Source organism: Cornus florida, unplaced genomic scaffold (genome assembly GCF_030987335.1).
Source record: "Cornus florida cultivar Cherokee Brave unplaced genomic scaffold, ASM3098733v1 CherokeeBrave_3.0.0_Hap2_Chr01, whole genome shotgun sequence".
NCBI classification, from domain to species: Eukaryota; Viridiplantae; Streptophyta; class Magnoliopsida; order Cornales; family Cornaceae; genus Cornus; species Cornus florida.
The window spans coordinates 119353702-119374179 of NW_026775571.1; the positions used below are offsets into that span (position 1 = coordinate 119353702).

Here is a 20478-nt window from a genome sequence, read left to right on the forward strand (position 1 = left end):
AAACAACAACCATAAAAACGTAAAACTTAATTATTATGATGTGAACAATAATTGTCTATTATATTTTCCCATAAAAAAATTAAACTCTATAATAAGTTTCTTGAGCTAAATAAAATATTACTCCGTAATTGTTATGACCTAAACAACCACCATAAAAAAGTAAAAATTAATTATTATAATGTGAACAACAACGGTCTATTATATTTTCCCAAAAAAATAAAAATTAAACTCTATAATAAGTTTCTTGAACTAATATCATATTAAATAAAAGTTAATTGTTATGATGTAAACAACAACCATAAAAAATTAATTATTATAAATTTATCCTCACAAATTAAGAAGTTGGAGGACTTGGATGCACAAGCAAACGCGTGAAAGAGATCAAGTACGTTATTGGGTATTATTGGTATATTAGTATAAATGTATGTATATATAATCAAATGTAAGGCTGAAAATTGTGTGTGTTTGCATGTGCATAGATATGTAATTGATTTATATATAAGTAAGGTTTTATTTTCAAATACTATAATATATTATGCACGCTGAACGAGGACTTTTTTAAAGAATTAGTTTGCTATGCAATGTATTGGTTCGTTTCCTCCTTTATAAATTGTGCACGCTGAAAAAAAAAAAAAAAAAAGTCAATGAATTCGATTGTGAAAACACACACACACATATATATATATATATATATATATATATATATATATATATATATTGAATATTTAATTATTTCATTAAATTATATTATATATGTGAGACATTAATTTTATATATTATTTATTAATTGTCCACTTACTAGCTGCTGTAATTGCACCTAATATGTGATGCAATTGCATAACTCCATGACTTTACTATACATATCATTTTAATAGTGCTGATTCAATACTCTATAATTAATTTATGGTATTTGTTCAAACTTTAAGTTGAAGAATTTACGGGGCTACTGTGCCATAAGTAAGCATTATTGACTTGATTAATTTTAAGGTTCAAGTTTTTAATTCTTTATTTTTTAATTTTTACAAGAGAAACTTTACCCATTATATAACCAACTATGATTAAGTTCAAAGTTTCTCTTGTAAAAATTAAGAAATAAAAATGTACTCTGATATAGTCTTGATCTTTAATGGATCAAGGCTCCTCTATTCGGTACTTATCCACAAAATTGAGCATTCTCTCTAAAAGTTAATTGGGAACTGAAGTTCCTTTATGTCTTATGGATATACTTACGTTAACACAACACGAAATAAATGGATTTGAATTGGACTTAATTGTGTTCATGTCGTTCCAAATTGAGACGGTAATTAAACGTGTTGTGTTCGTATTTAATCTATCAACACATTTATAATCCGCTTAACTAAACGTCTTTAATAAACGTGTTGTGTTTGTATTAAAATGATCCGTTTAACTAAATGTGTTGAATAAACGTGTCGTATTCGTGTTAAAAATGACTTAAATATCGATTGTCGAGTTAAGCCTTAACCCATTTATTAAACGGGTTATGCATATTGTGCAGTGTTACCTGTGTAATAATCGTGTCCTGTTCGTATTAGGGTTTTTTGACACAAAAAATAATCTTGTTGCATTACCCATGTAATAATCGTATTGTTTTCGTATTAGAGTTTCTTGACACGAATAATAATTGTCGTGTTTATGTCGGCCTATATAACAAAATACTCATACTTTGACACGACTCGAACACGATCCGTTAACACAAATTGCCACCCCTAAAATTTAACCTTTTTTTTTTATTTATTTTTTATCCTCACTAGAATTTACCTTTGAAGATTTTAAAATGTTGTGTTTGATCCTAATGTTTTTTCTTTTTCTTTTTCTTTTTTTTTGCCCTTTTCTCTTTTTTGGGCCTGGGCTCTTAGTTTTGGTATTGACTAGCCCTTTTGTAATCCTTGTAGTTTTCGATGACCCCAATCCTCTTGGGTTTGCATTGTTCTACCTTTGTCCTCACCATTCGGAAAAAAAAAATGATTGTCCTTGTATTTGCCTTTATGTTACTCGAGTAGAGTCACTCCCCTTATTCCTCCTAAGCCTTACATGGCGTCACATAAATGAAATCGATAACCTCCTTTGCGCGTTGAGATCAATTAACAGAAAAATATGACACACGCTCCAATGTTGTACTACAAAAGATTACAACTCAAGATTTTGGAGCTTTGAATGTTGTTTTGAGAATCAGACGACAGTGAAGAAAGCAGTAGCTTATTTCTCAAAATTAAACTCCACTCATAAAAAAAAAAAATAAGTAAAAAAAAAAAATAAATTCAAAAAAATTAAAATTAAACACCACTTCTATGAGTACACAGCACAGGCAACAAAGGCAAATGGGAAACAATTATGGGTTAAAATCCCGTGATCAGAGTCTTAAAGGTTGAACCAGCAGCATGGCTGATATAAACAATGGAGGGTTCTCACTCCCACCCACCTATGTGGTTTTTACGAACCATTCCGTGGAGGTGGCTTTTTGACGTCTTCCCATTTGTCCAAACGCGCCCTAGCTTTCTCCACCTGAAATCCAACAAACCAAATCCTTAAATTAATAGTTATTGTTGCAAAATTAATTTCGAAAAAAATAGAAGAATATATTATTGTTGCAAAATTTGGACCAACTAGTTAAATTATAATCAGGATGATTATATATATATATATATATATATATACCTCTTTATTCCAATCGGTACGACATGTCACCACAATTAAGATGACGGTTTGCATCAATGTTCCTCCTATCATCCCAGACCATATACCCTACACATGAACATAAAATACAAAAATAAAACCATTCATTTCCCTTTACATTCAAGGATGGTTATTAATTTTTTTTTTTATTATTAATTTCTTTGTTTTAAAATATGGGCAAATTCATGTAAGTAAATTCTAAAAATTAATTGACCATCTGCTAATTACTTCTACTTTTAATTTGTTGAACTGGTTTACCAGAAGTTGCATTCTTTATTATCTTCCTTCGAGCAAATATGCACATGGGTATAGACAAAAGATGCAATATACATGCATGATATCAAAATATCAAATGCAAACATATATATATATATATATATATATATATATATATATGTATGTATGTACCTGAGCACCAAGGTTGAACTTAAACCCAAGAAGACAACCAAGAGGAATTCCTACCACGTAATAACAACCCACATTCACATATGCGACAAATGCTTGCCATCCACACCCAACAGCCACACCTTCAATTATTCAAACCAATCTGTTAGCGGATATTTTGCGCTAATAATGTGTATATATATATATATATATATATATATATATATGTATTTGCGCTAGGAAAAGTTGCAGTGTTAATTTTCAAAAAATAAAAAATTGCAGTTATATTAATTAACTGTGGTGGTATATAAAATTTAAATTATTTTTCAAAGTTGTTTTTATGAAATATATCTATAATACAAGTTATAAATACAATTTGAATAGGCAAGAACAAATATTGATCATCCATCAAAAGTTGATTACAGTAGAACACATCATCAGACAACAAAAAATTGACAGTACTCGGTCGTTCATGTGATTCTCATGGTGTTAGTGTTGGCGTTGCAGTGAGATGTAGCAATTTATGTAGGGTGGTCATTGCTGCTATGTTCTTTTTCCAACAGGTTGGTGGGTGATGCTTCTTTATCTCAAATCTTGATGTGGTTTAGACTACTGTTAAAGCTTTGGAAAGAGGTTATCAAATTAAGAATGATGTTTGAAATTGACTCCCAAATGATTGTGAATGCGATTTTATAATAAAGAAAACAAATTCTTTCTTTTCCCAATAACATGATAAAGAAAGATTTATCCTATACAAAAACATGATGCTTTACACCACGCAAATCTATTACTACTATCTCATGGAGATAATAGATTAGTTGGGGTCACATTTTCAAAATAAATGTATTGTATGAATATTTGTATCAGTTATCAAATAGGCAATAGTTTAACTAGTGCAAACTTTTCAACCGGAAAGTAGGAGTTTCCAGTATGGATGTATGAATGTGTGAGTTTGTTTAACTCTCCAAATTAAATAATAATAATATATTTGTATCAAAAAAAAAAAAAAAAAAATTATACTCTGGATACGATGTAGAGATTGATCATCATGATGTAAAAACAGTACTTGATTTGGCTCCAACGGATCACTCTGGAGTGGTGAGTCCCACCACCGATTACAAATTTACAAGAAGCCAGACTGATCTTTTAGATAAGATTTTGAGGGGAAAAGACAAAAAAAAAAAAAAAAAAAATGAAGAAGAAAAGCAATCTATCACCGACTCTAACTTTCGAGACATCAGCACAAAGTTCAGCTAGCTAGCTTGTCTGATGTCTCGCTAGCTACAAAAAATATTCATCACTAGTGCATATATATTTAATATGTATGCATATTTATGATCCAATACAACTGCAAGTTTGCTACATTATATATTTATAACTTGGGTGAGTATAATCGATCAATATTCCAATTTGTATTATATTGTTTATAAAGTGGTGAGTTAAGGACTTACCAGACAAGACTGGTTGGACACCATTGAGAATGAGAGTGACCGCCAAGAAGGGGCAGAGTTCGGAGACGGCCTCAGCCACAGACTCACCGCTGGTGAAGGCGTAGCTGATGACGTTGCGCAACGCTAGCACAATCATAGCTTCCACCACAGCAATTATGAATGAAACAAAATTCACCACCACAACGGAGAATGCTGCAGACTTGGGGTTTCCTGCTCCAAGCTCATTGCTAACCCTTACACTGTTTCCAAATAATTCATCGATCAATCACTTCATTCAATCCTCAAAAAAAAGTTTTAATGAAGCAAAGCTGTGGTAAAACTATTAATCTAGCAGTACTGCCGTCACGGACTCCAAACATTTTTCTATATTTATGCTCAAGGACTCACCTGGCAGCTGCGTTGAACCCAACAGAAACCATGAACAGTAACCCATTAATCGCCAAGCTGCAGGAAATTAAAGACATGCGTTATTAAACCCATTATCTAAACAAGTACTAGTATACCGTTAATACGCCAAACAAAAATAATAATATATATCTCCATTGATAGTAGTTTAATTTCCTTTTTTATAAGTGTGTTTGGATTTTATTTTTTCCAGTTTTGTTAATATCCTAAGCAAAGACCAAAAGATCTACATGACAATAACAAGAACCACTTCACATTACATTGGACGGACCCAGAAAATAAGGTAAGGGAGGTAATAATAAAAAAAAAATTAGTAATTTTAGGGAGATCAATAGTAATATTTTAGGGGTATATAACTGAAAAAGAGCAAAATAATAGGAATATATTAGTAATAAAAAAAATTCGCGATTTTGGACGGGTGTACCCCCCACCCCCCAACCGTTTAGAAACCTTCACCCCATTCTCATCCAAAATCGCCTAAACGGGGGACGTTTTTACCCCATCCCTGCCCCGTTTAACATTTTTTACCTCTGCAGGCACTTGCCCTGTCCTGCTTAATTCTAGAATTTCTCATCCTTTTTTAAAAAAAAAAATTTCTTCTTAAATACAATTATATAACTATTGAAAAAAATCATAAAAAATAAGTAATCAACAATTTAACATGAAATTAAGGGTATGAACGTTCTTAATTCGTAGGGCTCTGCTGTTCACTAGAACGGTTGAGAAAGTGAGTAAATGTGACTTAAGGTTAGAGCTAATTATACATACTAATAAAATAAGAATAATTTAGTAATTTACCTATCTAAATGGAAGAGACGGAGTAGAATGACCTTTTCTAGTTCCCGTCCCGAACTTGCACAATTTTTCATTAATAAAAATTATACCCGCTTAAATAAACTAAATGGCCTGCCAAAGTCGTTATAAATGAGCAGATAACCGGATATCCGTCCGGCAAATTGCAATCCCTACGGGTAGCTGAGCCACGTGAAGTTGATGCACACTACCAGTCATTGTGGGGCTTGGGCAAACGTATAGAGCCCATAGGAAAGACAACTTTATTAACAAGGAATTGACTGGAGGCCCAACTAATCAATTCCATGTGTTATAGGGCCCTCTTGCAACAAAGTCTATCTGACCACGCCCAACTTGATCAACACGCCACAGCTAAACATCATACGTCACACGAAAACACAATCATCAGAGGAGGACGCATCATCCCAAGGCCACTTGGAACAAAAACTAGGGTGGATTCATATAGTGTTATCATCCAAAGGATTTCAATCTTTGCATGTGTGTGTATTCCTTTACTAAGTGTAGTGGTTGTTCCGTATCCGACAAAATTCTGCCTGCACCCAGCTCGGATTCAGGGTTTTTTAAATCTTCCACTTCATTAGGAATTTATGATCCTTTTAACATATCCTCATGTGAAAAGGAAAGTTCATTCCTCGTTTCTGTCGAGGTTTCTCGGGTAGCCGAGGTTTCTCGTTTTTGTTGAGAGTGTGAGTTTTCTTTTTCTGTTGTTCGCTGTTGGTTTGTTCCTTATTGTGGTTTCTGATCTGGTCGTTTGATCTTGCGCGCAACGCGTGGATAGTTTTGTGGGTGTTTCTGTCCTTGTTAGGTCGGATCTTGCCGCGTAAATGGTGTGTGTTTTTTCTATGTGTGTTCCTCTTTTGGTGAAGTGGGTTGTGTGATAGTTTACTCCTGCGGTTTTGGGTTATTGGCTTCCCCTTTCTCTCCTTGCCAGAAGGGCAAACATGCTCCACGGGATGTCAAACAGGGGAATTTACGCCTTGGGCGACTTGCTGGTTACTCCGTGCAAAGTTTTTTTTTCGATTCGGGTATCAATTTTAGTTCTTATGTTTTTATGTTAGTGTTAACTTTCTCTTTGTGTGTTTTGCCTTTCAGATTTCGTGAGTTGCCTTCCTCCTCTTCCCGTGTTTGGCTTCCCATGGTGACTAGCTTGATTATGAGAGATGCGACTTTTCTAGGTGCCAATACCTCTGGTCCGTGGTTGGGTGATACTGGATGTATTGGCCAGGGAAGCACGCTTATGTTTCCGGAGGGTTCTCTTCATCGCTATACTTGGCGATATTTTCTTTTTGTTGTTGGTGATTCCGGGGATAGAGAATCGCTGATCACGTATTCCGGGGTCCTTTTCATTTTTCTTGATCCAAGTTGGGTTTCTTCTGACCATCAAACTCGTTGTCTTGGTCCTTGCCGGAAGTTGTTTGTTCCCTCGGTGTTTCGTTTGCCGAAGTTGGAAAGCCTCGGGCTGCTGTATGCTCAGATGACAGTCTTTTCATCTGACATCATTATTGTGCTTTCCTGTTGGCGTGTTAACCACGTTGGGCATGGTGATGTGGTTTCTTTTCGCTTCTGGTGGGCCAGGCATTTGAGTACTTTGGTCGTTGTGTGTAGCGGTGCCTTTTTCTATCTGAAGGGTTGTGTATGGCGGTGCATAGTTCTTTCTTTTGTGGTAATGGTCCTCCCATTGTAACTGGCATTTGGTTCTATGTGTTTTTGGTTCTATGTGTATGGCGATGTTTTTACCTGTAGATGTCGTATGGCATTTGGCTTGTTTCTTGCCCAGGCAAAAAAAAAAAAAAAAAATCCTCGGATTCATAAATGTATTTATTGAGAATTCAAACATATATGACACCACATATTTGATCCACAATCATAATCTACTTAACTTATCAGATAAAAAAAAGTCACATGTAAGAACTTTAATTGGAAAAATATTCTTTTAGGGAAAGTTGTTTTTTAAACATAACAAAAACTAAGAACTTCAATTTTATTTTTTAATTTATTTTTAATTTTTGACATAAAAGTAGTCAAAGACAGATACTAAACAACTGTTCTTTAAAATAGCAATATTCAAATAGTTAGGCCAATATAGAGTTGAATTAAGGAATATTTGATCATAAAAGATATTCTAGGGATTGTGTTGCTTGATTCTAGGGATTATGTCTAGAATCAAGCCTATAAATACTCTGTTAAATTCATGAAATGATATGAATGAAATACAATTCATCAAATTAAACATGGTATCAGAGACAGGTTCAAAACCCGTTTGATTCATTGTTTCAATTTTTTTTTTTTTTTCAAAAAGCCCAGAAATTCATAGCTATCCTCAAAACTCAAGACCCAAAACCCAGAAATCTACAAGAATCTAGAGTTTAAAACCCATTACCTATATCAAAACCCATATCGGCGTATCATTTCAGATTCTTCAAAAAAAAAAAAAAAAAATCAAAGCCCATATCCTTCACCGAACCTGCGTCGTTGCTGCCGCTGCCATCATTAAACCCACAAGCCGTCACCTCTGTAATCAACAACCAAATAATTTAACCCTTGTAATCAAGGGACGACAATGACGTTACCAGCAACCAACAATTTCGGCCGGGGAAGAACCCCAACTGAACAGCCGCCGTGAATCGCCGTCGTGAACTGCCGCTGGTCAATCTCCACGGCCGTCGTCTTCTCCTTGCCGCGCCGCGAGTCCAAGCTAGCCATCTTTGTTACCGCCGGCGCCGAATCAGTCGTCTTCGCTGCACCCACCGCTGATCGGATCATCTAGCCGCCACCGCTGCAATCGAAGCTGATCTCTGCCATCTACCGCGAAGCCGATCTCTGCCATCCGCCACCGCGAGCTCTCCATCCCCAAGCTCACCGCTGCCGCTATTCCATCTTCCCCACCAGTCCCATCCTCGAGATCACCGACGCTCTATATATGTATATATAATATATATATACATTATATTTCAAAGGCCAAACAAAAAAAATAACCCTCTGTTTAGCCACAAGTGTAATGTTATTCCAGTTCTAGATTAGTTCAAAACTAAATCAGTTTTGTAACCTTATTTGAAAACTGGTTCTGTGATAAACTAGTTCAAAAAAAAAAAACCATATTTTATGAGTGCTACTCTTTGGTTCGACGGGAGGCCCAGAACCGATCTAATCGGGGTCAACAAGATCGAGGACCACCCAACAATAGTAGACTAACCAATGGTGTTAACAAGTCTTCCTATAAATGCACTTGTTGCAGTAAGACTGGTCATACCAAAAGTCATTGTTTTGAGTTAGTGGGATATCCAGAATGGTGGGATCTTAGTCGTGCAAAGAAAAATCAACAAAAGCTTTCCACTGGAGTAGTTATCCAAACAAAGACGGAAGATGAAGTTGCTAGCAAAGCCTCGGCATTGGTAATAGCTGTAGACAATGGTAAGTCTCTAAATATTTCTACACCTGTTTTGAATAATGCATGGATAATTGATTTTGGTGCAACAGATCACATGACATATGATTCTAGACAGGTCTCATAACTTTGTCCCTCCACACAAAAATTTGTCTTTATTGCCAATGGAACTTCGACCCCAGTTAGTGGGGAAAGATCTTTGACTCTAAACAATACATTCAAGTTAGATTTTGTTTTAGTTGTTCTATCTTTAAATTATAATCTTTTGTCAATTTCTTAAATAACCACTACCTTATCTTGTGTTGTAACTTTTTGGCCTAATTCTTGTGTGTTTAAGGACATCAAAACCAGAAAGATGATTGGTTGTGGTATTAGGCAGGGGAAGCTGTATTACTTGAACTTAGACTCGAAGAGTACCCAAAGTCTACGACAAGCTCTGACAGTGGGTGGTTCTGAAGATACAAAAAGGAAAGAAATATGGTTATAGCATCGCCGGTTTAGGCATACTTCCTTTGGCTATCTCAAAAAATTATTTCCCAGTTTATTTTTCAGAGTTGATGTTTCTAGTTTTCATTGTGATGTTTGTGAACTTGCGAAAAGCCATCATAATTTATTTCCATTACGATTGAACAAAAGTCCACTTCCTTTTATGATTATTCATTCTGATGACTGGGGACCATCTAAAGTCACTACTTTGGGTGGGTCACGTTGGTTTGTAACGTTCATTGACGATTGTACTAGGATGACATAGCTTTGCCTAATGAAATCCAAAAATGAAGTGCACTTGATATTCCAACAATTTTATAAAAGGGTTGAAACTCGGTACAATAGAAAGATTCAAGTTCTTTGCAGTAACAATGGTAGAGAATATCAGAGCACTGAATTTCAACGTTATTTGGAAATACAAGGAATGATTCATCACACCACTTACTCCAACACACCCCAACAGAACGGGGTGACCTAGCGAAAAAATCGACACTTGTTGGCGGTTGTCAGAGCTTCGTTAATCGAAGCCTATATACCATTATTTTATTGGGGAGAAGCACTGACTTTTGTAACTTATTTAATCAATCGGGTACCCTCTAGCACCATCAATTTCAAAACACCATTTTAAACCCTTACTGATGCAATTATTGCCCCAGCTGTCTCAAATTTAACTCCTCATGTATTTGGTTGTGTGGTGTTCGTCCATCTACACAAGCATCAATGCACTAAGTTAACTCCTCACGCATTGCGATATGTCTTTGTTGGATATGCCACTCATCAAAAAGGATATCGGTGTTATAATCCTCCAACACGCCGATTATTTGTCACGATGGATGTTGTTTTCCATGAAGATACAATATACTTCTCCAAACCATAATTTTAGGGAGAGTACTAGAAGGAAATTCAAACTCTAGATTATGATGAAAGTGAAAATCAAGAGGTGGTCAACTTGGATATAAGTGGTATAACATTGGATTTCAGTGGTGATGACTCACAGACTGAAAACAATCAGGAAATGGATTTAAGTGGTATGACATTAGATACAAGTGGTGATGAACACCCAATAACCGAAGCAGTAGATCTATCTCTAACTCAGCATGAAATCGAGTTCTTGAAAAATATGGCTCCATCTCCGGCCGACATATCACACCAATCGTTTACTGAAGATGTTCGTGAGCCACAAAAAACAGTTGCCACAGCGTCACACCAGAGGTATTCCTAAACCTACATATGAACCTGAACTTTCTAGTAAAGTAAAATACCCTATGAGTCATTATGTGTCTAACCATGGTTTGTCAGAATCAAACATGTCATTTGTGAATCAATTATCTACCGTATCTATTCCTAACAGTGTGCAGGAAGCCTTAGCTAACCCCAGATGGAAAGCAGCTATGAACGAGGAGATGACATCTCTGAAACAAAATGACACATGGGAACTAGTTGATCCTCTACCAGAGAAGAAACCAGTTAGATGTCGGTGGGTTTACACCGTGAAGTACAAAGCTGACGGCAAAATAGAACGCTTTAAGGTAAGACTGGTAGCAAAGGGATACACTCAAACCTATGGGATTAATTACACATAAACATTTGCACCTATAGCCAAAATCAACACAGTTCGTGTCCTGCTATCGTTAGCTGCAAACTTGGGTTGGCCATTACAATAATTTGATGTAAAAAATGTTTTTCTACATAGTGAATTATCCGAAGAAGTTTACATGGATCTCCCACCAGGATGCATGATACCCGAACAACATAGTCAGAAGGTGTGCAGACTAAAGAAATCGTTATATGGGTTGAAACAATCTCCGAGAGCATGGTTTGAAAGGTTTACAAAGTCTATAATAGCCTTTGGCTACCATCAGAGCAATTCAGACCACACTTTATTCCTGAAAAAACAACATGGTAAGATCACTGCACTCATTGTATATGTGGATGACATGATGGTTACAAAGAATGATCCTAAAGAAATGAAGGCTCTCAAGAATTACTTGTCCAGAGAATTTGAAATAAAAGATCTAGGTCAATTGAAATATTTTCTTATGATCAAAGTATCTCGATCTAATAAAGGAATCTTTCTATCTCAAAAAAAATATGCTTTAGATTTATTACAAGAGATAGGTATGACAAGATGTCAACCAGCTGATACACCAGTGGAAGAAAGACTGAAGTTATGTGTTGAGTCCAACCAAGTACCTGCTAATAAAGGAAGATACCAAAGACATTTAGGAAGATTGATGTACTTAGCACACACGAGACCAGATTTAGCGTATACATTGAGTATCGTTAGCCACTTTATGCATGATCCTATAGAACAACATATGAATGCAGTTATACGCATTTTGAGGTATCTGAAATCTGCTTATGGAAAAAGAATTTTGTTCACTAAAAATGCTGATTATCAAAACATAGTTGCATATACTGATGCTGACTGGGCTAGATAAATATATGATAGGCGATCAACCTCTGGTTACTTTACTTTCGTAGAAGGTAATCTTGTGACATGGAGAAGTAAGAAACAAAATGTTGTAACTCACTCAAGTGCGGAAGCTGAATTCAGAGGTTTGGCAAATGTATTTTGTGAGATTTTATGGCTAAGAAACCTCTTGCGGGATTTGGGTTATCTATCTAAACAACCTATCCGACTGTTTTGTGATAATAAAGCAGCATGTGACATCACGTATAATCCAGTTCAACACGACCGTATAAAGCACGTTGAGGTAGACAGATTTTTCATTAAGGAAAAGTTAGATGGAAAGCTTGTGGAATTACCTAAGATTTGATCAAATGATCAGTTGGCTGACATCCTTACCAAAGCAGTCTCAAATCAAATGTTCTTAAAGTTTTTAGACAAGTTGGGCATGTAAGACATCTATGCACCAACTTGAGGGGGAGTGTTGAATTAAGGAATTCAAAGATGTCTAGAATGTCAAATGTTTGAATTAGGTATGTCAAATATTGTATATTTGACCATAAAAGATATTCTAGGAATTGTGTTGCTTGATTCTAGGGATTATGTCTAGAATCAAGCTTATAAATACTCTGTTAAATTCATAAAATGATATGAATGAAATACAATTCATCAAATTAAATATATAGACCAGTCTAAAATGGGGCAGGCATCCCAGCTTCTAGGACCCAAGAACTTTGATTCAAAAGGTAACCTTTTACCAAAATGGTTTTTTAAATGATCACTAAAACTTACAACTTTAATTGAAAAAGTATCCTTAAATGATCACAAGAGTTTTGAGCACGCAGTATTTTGTTTTTTATCGAATGTCCCTAAAATTTCCTCATTCCAAATCTTAAAAATATCTTCTTAAATTAATGCTATAGAAATTTTTATAAATGTTTTGATAGATAAAAAACAAATGTTTGATTTACCTTACAAAAATTAGCTGCAACCCATAAAGGAAGTGGTTAATATATGTATGTAGCTAATACTCCGTAAAATATACATCTAAACCCCCTTTACTATTAAGTGGCTCATGTTACTTGATAGATGATGTCCTCAAATATGTAAGGTGGGAACTCTACCCTGGAGGAATGTGATATTCTACTCAAATTGTAGGGTAGTTACCACACCGGGAAAGAATCAGACTCTCAGCCCAAAGACCTAAATATGTGTGTGTGTGTGTGTGTGTGTGTGTGTGTGTGTGTACAGGGTAGTAACTCTACCAAGAAAGAATGAGATGATGGGTCAAGACTCAATTGAGGAATAACTCTAATAAGAAAGAATATTGATTTTTAAAAAATTTGTCAAGACTCAATTGAGGAGGAAAAAAAATGGGTCTGAGTTAGAAAATGAATGATCTCTTTGAATTTTGAATAAAAAAATAAAAAATAAAAAACATATCAGTTTTGAGACATTTTTAAGAGTTCAATAAGGACATTTTTAAAATTATAAAAAAATTAATATTTAAATTATTAATAATGAAGAAGTTGGGCAATTGTCCCACTATGACCATCATTATTGTGTATGCTATCACATCACGCCCTATCAAAAGATATCTCACCCTAATAAAGTGGAGGTTGTAAGGGTGTGTTTGGTAAGGTTGATTTGGAGGGATAAGGAGAGAAAAGAAAAGAGAGGATAATGTGAGAGTGTGTTTGGATGGGTTAAGTGGAGAGAAAATAGAGGTTAGGGAGAGATAGGGAGGGATAGCTATCCGTCCTTATCCCTTATATGTTTTCTCTCCCAATTTGAGATGATAGGGAGAGAAAGGATAGTGAAATAAGTTATAAATTATTAATACCAAAAATGCCCTCTACAAATCAACATATAGAAATGTAATTCGATTTATGTCGTAATATGCTTAGTGGAATGCAAGGATGTATGACAATGCTAAAAGTAATTAAAATTTTTAAGATAGGAAGGGATCGAGTCGAATAGGTATAACAGATACAACAAAAATAAAATTTTCACACACTCATAAAAAAAGTTAAAGACTACTATTACCTTCAACCATGTTGAATGGTTCATCTTAGCCTTGTGATATATTTTTTTTTATTTTTTTATTTTTTACTTTTGTTTTTACCCATTGCATTGAACTATAAAAAAGAAACAAGATTTTGGAAATAGATAATGTATGAAGTGGTTATGAAAGGGTAGGACAGCAATTTGGTCACTATCCTTTCTTTTCTTTTCTCTACTCTATCTTATCCAAATAAAAATAACTATTATTTATTTTCTTTTCTCCCCTATCAATCCAAATACGAACAGAAATTATTACTATCATTTCTTTTCTTTTCTTTTTTCTCCTAACTAATATTATCCTTTCTTTTCTTTTCTCCCTTATTTATCCAAACACACCCTAAGAGTTTAAAGTGCCAAGTCCCATGAAATGATTTAGGCACAAACAATGGTGGGACATACAAATATATGGAGCCCACCATGACTTGTGTCTCTCTTCTTCTTCTTTTTTATCGAAATTCAAGTAAACACAAGCCCAACTGATGTCAAAACACTCTAAACTTTTCTCTTTTTAAGTAGAAAAACTTATACAGAGTAGCATTTTATATTATTCCCTCCGTGTCTCTGTAATTGTCCACGAAGTGATAAATTATATGAAGTGAATAATTATATTGAGACGGAGATAATACTACATGTCTATTCATGACTTGTGTGGTTGCTTTTAAACTCGGCACAAAAAAACATTTATAGAAGCCTAAAAAATGGTATTTTTAGTTCTTACCAGACAGAGATAGAGTCCAAAGACAAGGCGGGGTTTTCAAGCAGGCCAGAAATCAACACTAGTATCTGCAAGTACCACGTCTCCAAGCACAGCATCACCGCAGATGCAAAAGACAATTTCAGAAATTCCCAAAGCCCATAAAAAGCTTCAAATCTAAATCCAGTCCACGTGGTCTTACACGTGTCACTCATCAGTATGTAAACAAACTGGGCCCCAACTATGATCCACCACGACAAGCTCAACACCAGTGATGCACCTATCAAGCCCAGCCCGATCTTGTACACCGCCACCCAGCTTAACAGTAGGTGCAACCCAAGTGTAGCCGCTGATATGTACGCGCTGGGCCGCACTATGCTCTGTGATTGCAAGAATTTCTGTATTGGAAAATTGATGGCGTACGCGAAGATCTGTGGGATGAGACCATAGACGAATATTGCCGCTTGCGTTGCCACCTCCGTTGATTCGCCCAGTAACAGCAACAGTTCCTTTGAGAACACATAAATCACCGTTAATGGGATCCCTGTCAGAGTGAGGACGATCGTTGCTCTTTGGAGATAGACTCCTAGCATGTCGTACTTGTGGGCCCCATAAGCTTGTCCACACAATGTCTCTACCGCACTGCCCATTCCAAGCTGCAACCGCAGAATAATAGAGTAACATTAACTATTCTTACATTAATTGTACTTTTATTAGTTCAAATATATGGATAAAATAATATTTTTAAGCCTTTTAATGATATTTTTAGATTTTAAGTAAATTTTGAACATAAACAAAAATGACAAAAGAATGGTCAGTATTACATTTGAAACTAAAAAAAATTACATAAAGAATACTATTTAAACAATCTAAAAGAAAGGCAAATATAATTATCCCAACAATAAAATAAGTGATTTCTGCATACTCATTTGTGCAAGTACTAAAATCCTCTTCAGTAAATTGATTTTTTTACATATGTATCAACATTTTTAGATACTAATCATACTAGATAGATAGACAACAGGCCCAACACACACGTGTATATGTAATCGTGTGTGTGTATATATACATATATATATGATATACGCATATATATATATGCATAAACGGCATACTTTTGTACATATATAGATATATGTATATATGTATGTATATATTTGGGTATAGATAATTAGATACTGAGAGAGAGAGAGAGGGGTGTATACCATGAGGCCGTAGGCAAAAAGTTGGATGCCGTTGTTGCCAAGAGTGGCGGCGGCGAGCTCAAGATTGCCAATATGACCGGCGAAGATTCGAGTGGACATGGACATGAAGTTGTTGATCAAGTACACCAAAACTGCCGGTGCTGCAAGCTTAAAGAGGATCTTAAGTTCGATCCAACTGGCCAATCTTAGACGCTTCAAGTAAGGTAATTCGGTGTTTGACAATGTCTTTTCGAGTTCGGAGTTAGACTCATAGACGTTCGATGGCAATTCCGACGACGACGGTGGCGGTTGTGTTGACTGTAAGATGGGTTGGCGGAGTCCATCTTCAGATTCCATGCTTTTCACTCGATCCAGACTTTTGAGTATAAGGAGGAGGATTGTTGTCTAGATTTTATTTTTTATATATAGTCAATATATATGTAAAAATGTTGTTGATTTTATATATATATGGACTATATTGGCAATCTAAGTCCATCTCCAAGACTTGACTTTACTTTTTAATTTTTTATATATAGATAATATACATTTGAGTATAAGGAGGAGGAGTGTTGTCCATAGGAGTGTTGGGAAGGAAAATGTCAATATAGTTTATTAAGACTTGACTTTACTTTTTGTTTTTTTTCTCCAAGACTTGACTTTACTTTCATGCGACCTTATTGCGGTCCACATTCTTTTACTATCCCTTATTTATTTATTTATTTATTTATTTATTGTGTAAATATAGTTACTTTTACTTCACTTTTGCTTTTCTTACTTTCCATTTAATCAAAAAAATCAAGGAAAAATGCTTCTTTCACCCAACTTGGAATCCCAAATATGAGAGAAGGTAGTGGCAATCCATCACATGAGTGGGTTCAATTTAAAAGGAACAATTTTTTATTGAACGATACTTATAAATAGGTTACTTCTATTATAAATAGGTTACTTCTATTAAGAAGACTGAATTACATAGGAAGATTGAATTTATTCTGAATAAAAATTATTATTCTTGAATTTATTCTGAATAAAAATTATTATTCTTATTTATCACTTTCTAATTCTATAATATATGTATTTATAATTGGACTACATTAACAATAATTCGACTGATGTGAAGACTTCAGTTTAAGATTGATTTCATAAATGCCATTATTTAATATAAAAAATATACACGGGAATGGTGTTTCTTAACATGCTTTCTGTTGCACACGGGATTTAAAATATATATATATATATTTATTAAAGAACTTAACTTAAATATGCAACGGTTAAACAAATATTCAGTGACCTCCAAATTAAATCCCTATCGTCATATATATTATGTTTTTGATCAAGGCCACCTCGAGTTTTTGTCATGTGGGTGCCCAAAAAAAGTGACACTGATGCAAGACTGTTTAAATTTTCACCTATACGCAGTATTTACTGCAAGTGGAACACAGGAAGAAATTTACATACCTGCAAAAACCAAGCAATGTTTTTATTGAAACTTAGGTAGGACAATTCAAGCGTACTTTTGGTTCTGAGCTAACCATCAAATTCTTGAAACGTAGGTAATTCTATTCACTCGACAATCCATTTACGGAGTATCATTTGTCATCGACAATTCATTTACTACTTGACGTACATCTAAAAATTAGATCGATCCACCCATCCCTGCATTTGTTGTCTACCTAAACCCCTTGGATGTGTACCTAAAAATTAGATCGATCCACGCACTAACTACTCTGTAGTGCTCCCCATCCACACCCAAAAGCGACCCCGGCTTAAAACATTTTTCATAAACAAAATGCACATGATCAATCATTAGTCGTCACCAGAACACAGCGACGGAGTTAGGATTTCAAATTAGGAGGAGCACCGTGCAAGATATATATGTGTGTGTGTAAACATTACAAATATAAAATACAAAAGAAGAAGAAAAAAATTCAAATATACACGATAAAAAAATGAATTTTAAGAAGTAGAAGTTGAAAAATGAAAGAAAAAATGAGGGAACTTTAAAAGGAAAAAGTTAAGAGTTTCAATTGAGTAAGGAAAATTTAATTTTTTCTTTTAAGAAAATTTAAGAAATTTGAATAGTAAAAAAGAAAATAAATGGATAATTTTAGAAATCACAAAATTTGGAGGGGCACTGTATAAATTTTTTTATATATATAGAAAAATATAAAAAATTACTACATATATTATAGAGGACAGGCGAAGAGGGGCACTGTATAAATTTTTTCATATATATAGAAAAAATATAAAAAATTACTACTTATATTATAAAGGGCAGACCAAGAGAGGCACTGTATACAATTTTTCATATATATACAAAAGATATAAAAAAATTACTACGTATATTATAGAGCGCATGGCCAAGCCGGGACAGGCACGTGCCCCTCCTGGCCCTTTATCAGCTCCGTCCCGGCCAAAACATCATGATGAGAGAAAGACATGTTTAACAACCAGACCATGCTTGGGGTGAGACTGGTAGTTTGCTTAATATATTACATTCAGGTTGATGACTGATATGGAAAGTAATGTCGATCTCTTAATTTCTTTGTCCGTGAGAGTGACTATCGTTAAAAGCCAAAACACACACACACACCTACACAAAGACAGCATATGTCGCGTAATAAAACAGAATATGTCCATTACCATTTATTTATCAAAAGTTTTTTAAATTAGGAAAAATTACATATAAATGGAGTCAAAGTTCCATATTTACTTAGAGGTTAAGTCAAAGTTCCATATTTCTCTAAAATGGATTGCTGAGGTGGCACATGGTTTTTTACTGTTTATAAATTGTGGTGCCTAAAATACCCTTCTGCGAAGGTACTACTTTTTCTTCGAAGGTACTACTTTTTTGAACTGAAGGTACTACTTTTTGGCGTCCAGGTACCATATTTTTTAAACACCCGCGAAGGTACTACTTTTTCTCCGAAGGTACTACTTTTTTGAACTGAATGTACTACTTTTTTGAACTGAAGGTACTACTTTTTTGTTAGGAAAGGGCATTTTAGGCACCACAATTTTCTAAACAGTAAAAAACCATGTGCCACCTCAGCAATCCATTTTAGAGAAATATGGAACTTTGACTCAGTCTCTAAATAAATATGGAACTTTGACTCCATTTATATGTAATTTTCCCTTTAAATTAAGCGTTGATTAATGCACTCAGATCGCACCAATTTTTATTTTTGACCTATATATGTGAACCACTACTCATGATGGAGTAGAATTGTAGCCATCCCATCACATAGACCAATGAACCACGCTCCATATATCTCTCTGGCGGAAATTAACCCGCTCAGAAAGCTGGGCAGCCCATGAAAATGAGGATTTGGATTTCCATATTAATAAGTATACGGATTAATTTGTGTATCTCACTTCTTAAGTTGGGCCCCATGCATCAAACTTCCGCAACCATATATATATATATGCTTGCGGAAGTTTGATGCATGATATATATGTGCAAATTATTGCAGCTAGCATTGTTGAGATATTCCGTGCAGTTCAATTAATTAAACGAATGAAGTAAAATTTAATTATACAATTCAATAATTGTAGATATATATGTTGGGATTTATATATCTTAACATAGTAAATTTTTATTTAAATTATAGTGACATATATTCTTGACATATCTAAAATATTTATGATTTATATAATTGGTGAATTCAATGTATTATGTTTCGATTCATTATGTAATTGATACTGTCCACTTGATTATAGTAAATATTTATATATGTATGTGACGGCGATCAATAAATGAATATAAATAGTAATTATAAATTGTTCATAGTCGGTAATTTTGGATGGACTCATTATTAACAAAGACTTGAACTGGATTCGCGTTAGGTTGAGATATATTGCGAGAGCCATCATATGCAATTACTTCATATCACTGTCATGACATTTGACTATTAAGTATGAGAGAAGTATAAACTCTTTTATTAATTAGTAATTACTTTGATTTGTTTGGCGGAATCTTTGATATTCTTAGACCGGCACTTTGACTAATTATGTAATTAATAGTTAGAGAGTTACATTTCAATATTTGCATCATTGCTACTTGTATTTATTTTGTATTTATTATAGTTGATCACAAAGTAAATTCGAACGCCTTCATGTGTTTTTAGACAAAATAATTTATTATATATTTATTTATTTAAATTATTATTTTTGTCAAACAAATATTTTTATTGTAATCGAGTCGGAAATAATCAAAGGTACCAAAATAAATATATTAATTAAGTAGTTGGACTGATGACTTTATTTATCCGATAACTAATTATGCATAGAGGGATCAAAGTGCAACATTGACATAGAGGTTATTTATTATTTAATTGGAGTTCAATTAATTTCTTTTATTGGAGTACAAATTAATTAATGAATTAATTTAATCGGGTCCATGGACTGGGCTAATTATTAATTTATTGTACCCAATAAAATAATAAGCGTAAAGGATTCTCACTCATAGCCCAACTTGATATTGAAATCCTATTATACTTGAGATATGTGAA

The 20478-nt window shown here is 34.3% G+C and overlaps 1 protein-coding gene across 1 annotated transcript; it reads right to left on the minus strand.

The window, feature by feature from the left end:
• Positions 1–2197: 2197 nt before the first annotated feature.
• On the minus strand, positions 2198–16528 carry LOC132267112 (protein DETOXIFICATION 40-like). Its single transcript, XM_059768170.1, has 7 exons — positions 15992–16528; positions 14811–15442; positions 4917–4973; positions 4530–4768; positions 3103–3221; positions 2677–2763; positions 2198–2523 (listed from the first exon to the last, which is right to left on the minus strand). Exons 1-7 carry the CDS (start codon positions 16325–16327, stop codon positions 2452–2454), a joined length of 1542 nt encoding a protein of 513 aa, XP_059624153.1. The 5' UTR covers positions 16328–16528; the 3' UTR covers positions 2198–2451.
• Positions 16529–20478: the final 3950 nt, after the last annotated feature.